Source organism: Fringilla coelebs, assembly GCF_963513975.1.
Source record: "Fringilla coelebs genome assembly, chromosome: 1".
NCBI lineage: Eukaryota > Metazoa > Chordata > Aves > Passeriformes > Fringillidae > Fringilla > Fringilla coelebs.
The window spans coordinates 132,999,120-133,011,659 of record NC_140028.1 but is presented as its reverse complement, the minus strand read 5'-3'; the positions used below and the strand labels follow the sequence as shown (position 1 = coordinate 133,011,659).

The following is a 12,540-nucleotide window of genomic DNA, read 5'->3' as shown; positions in this document are numbered from 1 at the left end:
CTCAGACCTGGTTTTGCACCATTAACATGCTCTATTACTTCTCCTGGACAAACAATTTATGGTTAGGAGAACTGAGAACTAAGCATGACAGGAAATCCTAGTACTGCTGGGGTATCTGTAAAATGAAAAACTGATCTTCACATACACTGAACAGCCATATCTATCAATTTGCAATTAAAACACATCAACTAATAATTATCTTCTGTGCCAGCACCAGTTTGCTCCCTTGAGCATTAATTTCAACAAAAATTTTCACAGTCATTTAAAAAGCAACCCATGTTTTGACCAAATCTTTAAATTGAAAACAGAAGTTTAGACAGAACAAACTGTTCATAGCATTAAAAATACATTTCTCATTCCTCCAAAATGGAGAAATATGGATTTGATTAATGCACTACTAGATGGATAAGGAATTGTCTGGGTGCCTGCATCTAAAGAGCTACAGTCAATGGCTTAGAATCCAAATGGAAACCAGCGAAAAGTGTTGTCCCTCTAGGGTCTGTGTTGGGACCAGTGTTATCAACACCTACATCACTGACAGAGCAGTGGGACTGGGTGCCCCCTCAGCAGTTTGCAGCTGACACCCAGCTGAGAGGTGTGCTTGGCTCACTGGAGGGAAGCAATGGAACCAGAGGGGCCCTGACAGGCTTGGGGACTGCGCCCATGCCAGCCACAGCAGGTACAACACGGCCAAGCCCAGGTCCTACCCCTGGGTCATGGAAATTCCCAATGTCAATATGGCCTAGGGGATGAATGGATGGAGAGCAGCATGGCACACAGAAGGACCTCATGGATGAAAAGCTGGACATGACCATGTGCACTCACAGCCCAGAAAGCCAAACGTGTCCTGGGCTGCCTCCAAAGCAGCGGGGCCAGCAGGGCAAGGGAAAGGATTCTGACCCTCAGCCCTTCTCTGGGGGATCCACTCGGAGTGCTGTGCTCTACTCTGGGGTCCCCAGCGCAAGAAAGGCATGGAGCAAGTCCAGAGGAGGCAGGAAAAGTCATCAGAGGGCTGAAACATCCCTCCTGTGAAGAATGGCTGAGAGAGCTGGGTTTGTTCAGCCTGGAGAGGAGAAAGCTCTGGGGAGACCTTATCACAGCTTTTCAATAAATTCAAAGGACTTCTATAAATTTGGAGGAAGACTTTTTACCAGGGCTTGCAGTGACAGGACAAGGGGGTAATAGTTTAAAAATGAAAGAGGGCAGATTTAGATTGGCTATAATGAAGGCATTTTTACAATGTTGATGGAACAGGTTGCTCTGAGAAATTGTGGATCCTCATCATTGAAAGTGTTCAGGGTCAGGTTAGATGAGACTTTGAGCAACCTAGTTGAATCCATGATGTCCCATACCATGGCAGAGAGGTTGGACTAGATGATCTTTAAATGTTCCTTCCTACCCAGACTATTCTCTAATCCCCTTATTCTACAAATTTAGAGATCACAACATATAGCTTATGGTATAGAATATTTTATCTTTCAACTGATGTACCATATTCAAAATATTTTCCAATCTATTTAATAGATGATTCAGTGAACTATTTCATGTTTGTACACAGGCTGAGGAGGTAATAAAGAGGAATTTCTTAATGAAGTATGTAAATATATTCAAGTAAAATTTAAGAAATTTCTCATAGGAGAAGTGTGGAAACTCTTTCCAAAAACATTGAAGGAGATGGAAACTAAAAGAGAATATTTATGAGTCCTTTTGTTTATTATTTCTTTTTCTTTTCATATTTTAGGATATACTGAAGATGCAACAGTTTTAGTGAAAAAAGCAAAACTGCTGACTAATACACACTACAAGAAGGGTGCAAAAAGGATGCAATCTTGGTGTCTACATCTTCAGTTTACAAACTACTTTGCATTTTTCTGCATTCCAAAATTCATTCTTTGTTGCCTACATTACTTTATTGTTGTAGTTTTTATGTCATTATTAGTTTATGGACATATTTAATCATGATAAAATAAATAATATCTGTCCTATATTTCCAGATTAATCATTCAATATAACTATTTTAATTTACTAATTACCAGAATTGAACAAATACAACTTCAAGATGGAACATGCCATATTAGTGTCACTGTTGCAATAATACACTTTTTTAAGGAAACGATGGATAATATTAACCTACCTGTCAGGTATGTTTGTTCATGTAACTCCGTGATGCTTAATAACTCTGCCTTCTGCTGCTGACAGCTTTTTCTTGCCTGATGCCACTTCAGAGCTGTCTCAGAGTTTATCTGGTACTGGACATTTGTTAAAGGGTCCGTGTTCCACAAATCATTACTAGTAACTACAGGGAGAAATGAAAATGCTGTAACTCATCATAAAGATAGAGCCAGATAAAATATACCAAAAAAATTGCATAGCAAAAGACAAAAAATGCCTGAATGCTGCTACAGGCAAATGGTTTGAAAGGAATCCTGAGGTTCTCTAATGTAATAGTAGATCCAGGACAGTAGACAGGGTATGAAACAAGGTCACTGTTTTCTCTGATGCAAAAGGATCTGCTGGTTAAGGTAAACAGTAAGGGGTTAAAAACGTGCTAAAAGAGTGGATTTGTGAAATGGGAGAAAAAATAAAAACTTTCAGGCTGATTCTAGCTAAGGTGTATATCAAGCTGACCTTTTTTCTGAGATAAACCCCAATTTTTTTTTACTAATTTGGGTCACTGTGTAAAGCGGCAATGGATTTTCTTACTCTGATTGTGGTAATCTGACCAAGTGCTGAATGCAAAGCTGACATCATCAGTATCCATCTCACATTCCCCTGCAATTCCTGATTTCTTAAGCATGTGTCTGACATGACCTGACTTTCTCCCCTGCCACAAAGCCTGACTGAGCTCCTTGAATGCCTGAATTGGCACTTTCAGGCAATGCCAGTGAAAGCATCCCCCAAAAGGACCCAGCAGCAGGAGCTGCCTCAGAAGGTACCACACTCTTTACACTGCTGCAGTCTCTCCTGGCTCATCTCAACTGTTTCTCCACAAACAACAAAAAACAGTGTGATCTTGATCTGCCAAAAATGGAACCCACGTGAGGTCCCAGCACTGAGCTAAATATCACATAAAGGGAATAAAGTTGCATGAGTAAAGCAGAACACAGCAGAGATCAGTGCATGTCTGCCAACAAGAAAAAAAAACCTGAATTCCTGAAGCCTTTATCAGCTTCTCAAGTTGCAATCTGAAAAAATTGAGAGAAAGAGGTCTTATCTAAATTCAGAATGCTCAGAATACTTCAGTCTGCAAATAGAGGGAAACAGTACAATAAACAAAACTCAAAACAAAGCATGATACATGTTAAATACCAGGAGGTCACTTACCAGTTCCACTTTTTCCTGTATTAAATCTGACTATTTAAATCTGACTATCTATAGATAATATAAAGTGCTTCTTTTCACATTATCTTTATTTTTAAAAGAAATAAAATATAACCTATTGTAATAATGACATTTCAGTAAAAATGCTAACTTCCATGTGATTATCATTACCCACAAATCAGCTTCTGTCCAAAATATTTATAACTACCAAAATCAAAACTCCTTTGCCTCACTATGTTCTAAAAGACCATAAATCCCTGTACACAAGCCTGGGATAAAATTAACATTGCAAAAATAGTAAAATCTATAATTCAGTAAAGAAAACTGGTTCTGATTTGTGAGTAAGGGGTTTATAAATCTTGTGCAATTATTACAGAGAAGAGGTAAACAAGTCTTGGGCATTCATCCAACCTTCCACCTCAGTTCCCCTGTCTCACAATTTATAGCTGACTTCCATATGGTGCTCTCTTGTCGAATTTTGGCCTTTCATAAAATTGAAACTCATTTCTAAGTCTTGGAAAACTTCCTTTTGAGATGCCTGACTTTTGAGAGCTCAAATGCAGGATTGCAGAGCAGGATTTTGGAAAATCTGTATGCTATTGTTTAAAGCTCAGTTCCCCCAGAGAAACATAAAGATGAAACACTTTCCTGGAATAACATATTTTAGTGCCTAAGCTAAATTAATGTTAAAAAACACCTGTCCTCAGTACATAAGTGGAAAATTAATAAAAATCTGAATTCTATCCCTACACAGATGAATTCAGCATGCATTTCTTTTCTGCAGGTTTTGTTTCTCTCCTAGTCACCTGTATTTTTATGCATTGCTTAATGCATAAAAAACCCTTCAGAAGGGTTTCTGAATCCTTCATCCATCAAGAGAGGCCTCAATGGAATAGACTTATAGGTACACACTGAGTACCTCTCCTGATGGTTTTACACTGTGCAACTTGTTTTCTTCCCAGCACCTTCTCTGAAGTGCAGCATAGAGTTCAAAGACATGGTGTAACCTATAAAGAAGCAGCATTTCCCAGGCTACTAAAAATTGTTTGCTCTAGCAACACTGCTCAGTTCCTTTCCTTAGGGTTTAAGCTTCTGCTGTTACTGTCTCAGCATCTCTTTGTAAATCACCAAATAAAGGTTCATAATCTCAATTATGTCACCACCACTGATAAAATTTCTCCACCTCTATTGATTATAATTACTGCTGCAGGAGCAGCCTCATGCCCTCTTCATTTTGGAGAACATCTGAAGTGGTTTTGGTCACAATGAGAAGTGACTGGGTCAGCCACAGACATTTCACTGAAGGTCCTGGCCCCAGTAGGAGCAGCTGCAAGACTTTTCATCACATATTTGCATGCTTGCACCCTTGATCCGTTTAAGAAGACAGTTTAGGAAACAACATTTTATTCTTAGTAAATAAACTTTAACACACACAAACTTAAACTTCCTATTTTGAAAGGTGTTGCTGAAGTTTATTAACTTATCACACTCTCATATCTCATTCATTTCTCTTTCATAGGGATGACTAAAACTTCTGCTACTATGGCCTGTCTCTCACTAAAATATATGACCCAAACCTGAATATTTTATAGCTAGTACTGAAGAATCAGGAAGGAAACATGCAGGCAGTCAGCATAAAGCAGCTTTTTCCAAAAACAATCACTGCCATCTGAATGGATTTCCTTGAATTATGCCAAAGAATTAAACAAAATTTTAATGATGCCTCCTATTTGTTGCACTCAAATAATACTAAGCAGGGAGTATTCTTAAGTCAGCTTTGCATGTGCTTTATTAATGGGATTGATATTCCCAGCATGTTTTTATTGTCCAGAAAATGATACCATAGAAGAAAAAAAAAAATGCAGTTTTTATTTTCTGAAATACTGAATGCAACATTTATGGAAATCAGGCAAGGACACCAGTATTTTGTCATCAAACCAGTTAAGATCAACCCAAACAATTTTCTTCACATCAAAGGAAAGGCGTATTTTTCTCCTTATCTCTGCTTGCAGTCAGTTGGAGCTTTACAGCAAAGCACAATAATAAAGAAGAAAGGAGGGAAAAGTGCTACCCTTCTCAGCATGACAGAAGAAGCAGCTTGCAGATAAAGTGTTTAGTACATATTTTACAGAGGTCCAGAGAAAATTCATTAAAATCTAAAAGAGTTCAAATACATGCAGGCATAAAGTACTCCCATTTACTTAAAGTAAAATCAACATTTCTAAATAAAGTTCTGCATTTTGATAGTGCTGCATTTTAAACACCAAGTATATGCAAACCAGGGAACTTAGAATACAAATACTTCTAACTGAGTTAAAAGACAGAACTGAAATATAGTACACAGATTTGGGAAACACTGGGATGTACTAAAGAGTTCATGAAAGCTCCCTCATGTCTAAAAGGCAACTCATTCTCCAAAGTAATTTTAATTTTCAATTAAACTGTATTCTAGCTTTCAGTTCCACTTAATAGATTTCTACTTTTTGACCTTTAATATACACTACTTATGCTAATGTAAGCATCTAATTCATTTTCTATTTAAGTAAATGGTGTACATAGAGATTCCAAGATTAAAATACTTTCACCCAAAAATAATTGGGCAATGTTTTTTATTCTGGGTCCTATATTTGGATATTTATGTTGCTCTTAAAAGAAAAGCAGGCTCAACAGAGACATTTCAGACTATAAAGCACATGTTATGGGCATATTTTCAGGCAGCTGAGTAACAGCACAGCAGAACTGTGAATGTAAAAAGCTTACTTTTCATTGGGCAAAATCCATACTTCCTGTCAACATCATAGTCTGAAGTGGTTCCACACCAGAACCAGCCATCTGATCTGCCAGCATTTGTGCAGTCAGCATACCATTTACCACCAAACTTAAAAGGAAATACACAGGGGGCTCCATTGTCATTTCCTTTCACTGTGTAGGTATCTAAGGAGACACAACAATTCAAAAGTGTACAAAAATTAATAAGCATGATATATAGGAGTTTGTCTTTAAGATCCTATTACAAATATTATAGCAAGGAAAGCTTGCTAGCTTAGTATACAACTGACCTAGAATTGGAACACTGCTCATTTTACTCTTGTCTAAGCTGATACACATGTTCACAGTGAGACAAATTTTTGTGGCTAAGGGAAACAACAGACCACAACTGACTGAGCTAAGAGAAGTACATTCCCATGCTAAATTTCCCATGCATAACAATCAAAAGTACAAAACACACACACTTTATGCCATTTTTTAAAGTGCAAAAGACTGTTGAATTGTCTGTCAATAACCCAAAAAACTGCTGACCATTTTGGACATGGAAGAGCATGTCCTTGTAAACTACAAAGATATATGCCATAGAGTAACTCCAACACATTATGGCCAAATAAATTTCATATTTGCATGTAAAGATACTTTTTGTTTTATCAGAAACCTGCCTCAATGGAACTTATGAAAGTAACTGAAGCAGCTTTCTGTGTGTGCACGTGTAATGTACATTCATTGATGGAAGGACATACAGGGGAACTGGGCTTGACAAGGATTTTTGGAGAGGTGACAGACCAGGGTCACTGTCTCACAGAGCTGCTAAAAAACAGAGGAGGAAGGAATAGCAGAACATTATTACATCTCCTCCCTGCCTTCTTTCACATAATTTGCTTTGCTAGGGTTCTTCTATTCTGGCTTCTGGCCAAGGACTAATACTGTAATCAGCCATAGTGTAAACGACAGAACCTGCATCCTCTGTGACCATTTCTGTTAATCAAAGAATACTAAATGGGAAGTCAAATATATTTCCAGATACTTATCATTAATATATATATGGAGATGAATGAATATATAGAGAGATATATTATACATAACTTTTTCAAATTTAACTATGTAAAATATCTCTCTTCTTTGTCTAACATTTTAGCACCAACTCTGAGACTCCCTTCAAACACATAGGAAGACATCTGCAATACAGTGGAAATTAACATATCAAGAGTTAACTAATATCTTACTGCCAGTTAATATTTACACCCCAAGGAAAAAAAAATATAACCAACAGACTAAACACACTATGTCTTTCTGTACACATGTCATAAATAATAAAAGCTATCATCAACTGTTGTGTAATAGTTATACACATGCTTTGAATAACCACAGAATTTTTTATTCTCTCCAAATGAATCACTACCATGGATGGTTAATCATCTATCAGCACTTTAAAAAGTTGACAAAAAACAAACTGAAGTACTCAAAAAACAAAAGGCACAGCCACTCAAGTATTGTTTATTTCACCTGAATTCACACTCACTGATCATTAATAAAATTAAGGAAATTCTTCTACACTTATAAAATATTTTAAATATCTACACATAAAAACGAGTTTGAAATACAGAAATTAATTTTCAGAACTTTACCTTCATAGCCTCGAGAACACAGATCGTCTGTGGTTCCGTAGACTTTCCACCTACTCCATAAACCAGATCCCTTGTACAGCATAATATTCCTTTCCTGTTTGTTTCCATAGTTGAAAAACAAATCTTCCCCTTGGATTGCAAAGAGAGTCTCATTTCTGCATTCCCATCGCTGAAGTTCGCTAGCCTTGTCACAAGGATACAGAGTGATGGGAACCCAGTCTTTCTTCGAAGGCACTCCCAAGCACAATTTGAATGCTATGCTCATAAGCTGGTGATCTGAGACCCACCTGAATTTTTGTGACTCATTTTCTTGAATGCAAGGAGCAGTAGTCACTGAATTAGAACTTTGAGCCAGTACACAGCGTTTGTGATCTTCATTGTATATTAAGAAGATGCTAGTATCTGTACCAAAAAAAAAACAACAAAAAAAAACCCCACTGGAATGACTTGGTTTGAAGTAACCTTACCTGCTATCTAAATGAAATATGAATCTGGACATCTTGGTGTGAAAATCTCATCATCTGTGCAGCAAAAGCAGGTGTGGATTACACCTAGTCCTGTTGAAGTGGCTGTATGATGCAACTAGTTCATGTGAAATGTGAGGGCATTTCACCTGGTTTGTGTCAGTGACACACACAAGAGCATAAGGCAGCAGAGGTGTAGACCTCGTGTCTCCTGTAGGTTTAAAGCATGGGTTAAAGTGAAGAGAGAAAACACACTCATGGTGTTAGTCCAAGCTGCACCCACGGGAATTACTGAAATGAGGGAGCATGGACACTGTAGAGAGCAGATCCTGACACTGAACTCCCCTGCAGCACTGGCTCCCAGGTGTGGGGAGATGACAACAGTCACTAAGGTCTTCCATTTCCTCACAGTGGAGAGCTCTATTCCCAAAAGCCCTGCAAAAATCTTTAAGGCATTAACTGAGGAGAAGAACATGTTTTTAAGGTTTATACTCAAGCTTCTTGTAGAACATGTTTTTCAATTCAGTAATCAGTGACTTCTCTCTTGCATCTCTCCATTATGAATGAAATACCAACAGCAATGGGATTTGCCATCACCAGTTATGCCTCTTCATGACTTATGAAAACAAACAAAGCTCTTCAGAGCTTCCCAGGTAATTTCTCCCTCTTAATAAACAGCACTTCACAGCATGCATTTTCACATATTCAAGGTTGGTTTCAAAGCTGTAGCCACTTGAAAAGTTTTAGCATCTTTTGCATGTGGATGTGCTATGAGTGCAACATTTCTGAGCCAGTCGTGCTGAAAGACTGTAAATTTCTCCTCCCTGATCCACCTGAGATACCTTTTGGCACAGTAACTTTATCATGCTCTTTCGCATAAGATAACAGGATGCACAACATTTTAAAGCTTTCTTTTAACTGGGCTATGAGATAGGAAGGAGAAATATTAATTTATGTGACTCTGGGGATGGAAGCTGATTAAAATACTATTTATTTTAGCGTATGATTACCAAACTAAACAAATTCTATTATGGAGAAATAGTTAAGGGGAAAACAGGTTAACCACAGAAAGTCTTCCCTTCTCTGCTGAGGCTCTAATGTGGAAATGATCATATTTTTCTGCAAAAGAACAATCTGGGAACAAATAACCTCTCTCTCAGAGAAACAGCTGACCTAGACGTATCTCATCTATAGTTCAGCTTCCTTCTCTTGTCCTTTGGCTTCCAACTCACTGGGAAGTAATGTAAAACTGATGAGCACTGGAGGCAGAAATTGTTGTCTTTTGCCAATCTGTTTTACTCACAGACAATACAAGGAAATGTATAATTATCACTGCTGGTGACAACTTCTTTTTATTCTGCTTTTCTACTAGCATTTAGTACAATGTTATTGTAAACTGATATATGCAGTGCTTGCAACTCTCCTTTTCCTGAAATCATGTTTAAAGTTTCTGGATAAAAGAGATGTCAAACAATTTCACATTTGTAGAAAACACCGCCTGATTTTTCAAACAGCTAAAATTGTATCTCTGGCCTAAAATAACAGTCCTTATTTCATGGTTCTTGTGGTGTTCAAGAGAAGATGCTATTTCACATGAAAAAAGTATCTCTAAGTCAAAGGCTTGGATTACTGCATCCAACCATGAGAGGGTGCAGAGTTTTGGTTTCAAAAATGAAGTTAAAAAGCTGAACAAAGTAGTGTGGCCAGTGGGGGTGGAGAGGGGCACAAAACTTAGGATCTCTACTATTCCGACGGTGCCTTTACAAAGCCTTAGAAGTGTGCAAACCCAACCCACCTGCTTATGCAAGGGCACATTCCCAAGGCAGGCAATAGTACATATGCGAGCAGCTAAAAGGCCAACTCAGCCAAGGAGGCATTGAAATAAGCTGACACCAAAACAGGAGAATGGAACAAGAGGGAGAAGGATGCTGGAGCAACTGTGGCTGAGGCTGAAATGGCAGGATTTCCTTTCCCCCGGGGTTGCTCTTCTCTCATCCATGGCCATTGAGCAGCCTCGTAACTTAGTGCTGTATTGCTCAAGTTTACAGCTTTATTTCTGTTTATTCTGCCATCCTGCTCATCGATGGGGATTCCCATATAACAGTATCTGAGTGAGTAATTAGATAGTCTAGAAGAAACCAGCCAGGTATCCGTGCAGCACTTCCTCTGTCCTGCCAAGTCCTCTCTGTAAACACTGGATACCACTCTTGCCAGCATGATGAGCTGTATCTGTAAAATGGGCTGAGCAGAAGCACACATAGCACCATTAGCTGTGTTCACTGTTCTGCAGTGGCATTTGTTATAGAGCTCTGTAACAGGTGCCATTCTTCACCACAGATGAACCGTGGGCGGAACACTGCGAGGTCCACCACAGTGTGCTCATGAGTACCACAACGTTAGAACTTTGAATTAAACATTTTCTAACAGTAATTCATATTTTGAAATTTACTCCTGGGAGGAAGGTCTTTAAAAGGCATAAGAACATGCCAGGCTAAGGAAACAACTTTGCCACGACCAGTGCACAAGCAGCCATTGAAGGACATCTAGCATCTTTTCCCTCAAATGTCCCAAGTAGATCCCCAAAAAAATTTTCTCACAGACCTTCATTTTTCATTACTCACCACACTGTGACTATTTGCCATCTATCTCTGGCCACAAGTTGTGTTTGAGCATTGTGCCAAGTACTGCAGAATCTCACTGGACAGTATCATTTCCATGGTAGAGATTCCAGAATGTCAAACTGACTTCACACTCTGCAGCATCCCCAAACCATCACAGATTATGCGATTGTAAATAAGGAAGTAATTTGAGCAGCCAGTGAAGTGCTACCAGTGTTAAACACTAATGGAGAGCACCAGAAAAACAGACCCAAAGACAGAAGCCAAAGAGGAAAGAGCAAGGAGGCAGATGGAGGTAGGACGACTGTTTTCCTACACAGGCTCTTGCCTACCAGATGGCCTAAACTGATTGCTGCTAGTTGCACAAAGAAAGGTTACAAGGCAGTGTTACAAAGATCTGCATCGCTAGATCTCAATCCAGAGAGCAGAGGATGCTGAAAGGTTTTCAGAAAGGGCAGGTGCAAAACATCCGCTGAAAAGTAGCTGTGAGCTGGAAATCATAGTAAATCTCAGAGTAAGCGGGTACAAACTCCAGGTATCACCAAGCAACACAACTTCCCTCTGTTCTCGCGCCTCTATCCATCCCAGCACCTCAGCTACCCTAACATTTCCCCGTGAAAGCCATCTGTCAAAAGCAGGGCCCTTCCAGGAGGGCTGCGGGACAGGCAGAGCCCCAGTACCTTCTGCAAACCTCTGCCGTGAGCAGGTCTGCGAGGGAAAGCTGGTGATGGCGTTAAATCAATCAGGGACTGATCGGAGCGGTGGGGGAAACTGAGGCAGCGCCGGTGACAGCCCTGTTCGGCGTCCACAGCGCGACGGGCACCCACAAGTCAGCCCTGCCAGGCAGCTTTGCCCGCCGGGCACCTCTGGATGCGGGCGAAGAAGGGGTCCCGAGGGCGGCCGCCTCCATCAGCCGCCCGCCCGCCGCAGAGAGGCTTTAAATGGTCGTGGGCTTCACCTGCACCGCGGCTCCTCCGCACGCCCCCCGCCAGCCCGAGAGCAGGTTCGGCTCTGTGTGACCCCTCGATTTTCGGCTGGCCTCGCCCGCACAGCCCCTGCCGGCACTTACCCAGCAGCGGAAAAGCCCGGGGGAGAAGTCCGAGGAGCAGCAGGAGCAGGGACGGAGCCATGGCCGCGCTCCCGCGGGCTGAGAGCAGAGCGCGTCCCGCCGGGCAGCTCCGCCGCGCCTGGGGAGGGCTGGTGGATCAGGGGAAAACTCTGGGCTCCAAATGATAAGGAAATATCCTGTCACATGGGGCGTTTTGAAATAACAGGAATTCGCTGTTCAAACTTTGCTTTCCTAAGCTGATTTTTTTCCCTTAGTGGAGGAAAGAGCCTTCTTCCAGGCATGTGCAGGTGATAAAGCGGTGATAGCTGAGAGGAGCGCTGGATTTTTTGTTGTTGCCGTGGTGCGTGGCGTTTGTTTTCTTTCTTTTATCCCCTTTGCGACTCTGACAGCGTTGCATCTGGGTCAGTGGTTCGTCTTTCAAGAAAATTACCCAACCCCGCTCGGAGGGAGGAGAATATCCCTCTCCTTTTCTTCTGGGGTAAGGAAAGGAGAAGGATAAGGGGTAAGAAACTCAAGTCTCAAAGAAAAACCCCGCTCGAACGCCCGGCTTGCTCCTCAGAGCGGGGACTGCAGAAGGAGCCGAGACCTACTTTGGGCAGCGCGGGATCTGGGCTGCGCCCCGTGCCCATCCCTCCTCCCCCGGGCACCAGCAGGTCGCTCCGCCGGGAGCG

At 40.8% G+C, this 12,540-nt stretch overlaps 1 protein-coding gene across 1 annotated transcript in view; it reads right to left on the bottom strand.

Moving 5' to 3' along the window:
• LOC311163446 (macrophage mannose receptor 1-like) overlaps positions 1 to 11,978 on the bottom strand; it is a 50,531-nt gene extending 38,553 nt beyond the window's left edge. Inside the window, exons 1-4 of the mRNA XM_084222299.1 lie at positions 11,870 to 11,978; positions 7,719 to 8,120; positions 6,082 to 6,255; positions 2,135 to 2,296 (exon numbers count right to left, since the gene is read on the bottom strand). Coding sequence (XP_084078425.1) covers positions 2,135 to 2,296; positions 6,082 to 6,255; positions 7,719 to 8,120; positions 11,870 to 11,930 — 799 coding nt within the window. The 5' untranslated portion in view covers positions 11,931 to 11,978. The remainder of the gene's footprint in view (positions 1 to 2,134; positions 2,297 to 6,081; positions 6,256 to 7,718; positions 8,121 to 11,869) is intronic.
• Between the last annotated feature and the right edge of the window lie 562 nt (positions 11,979 to 12,540).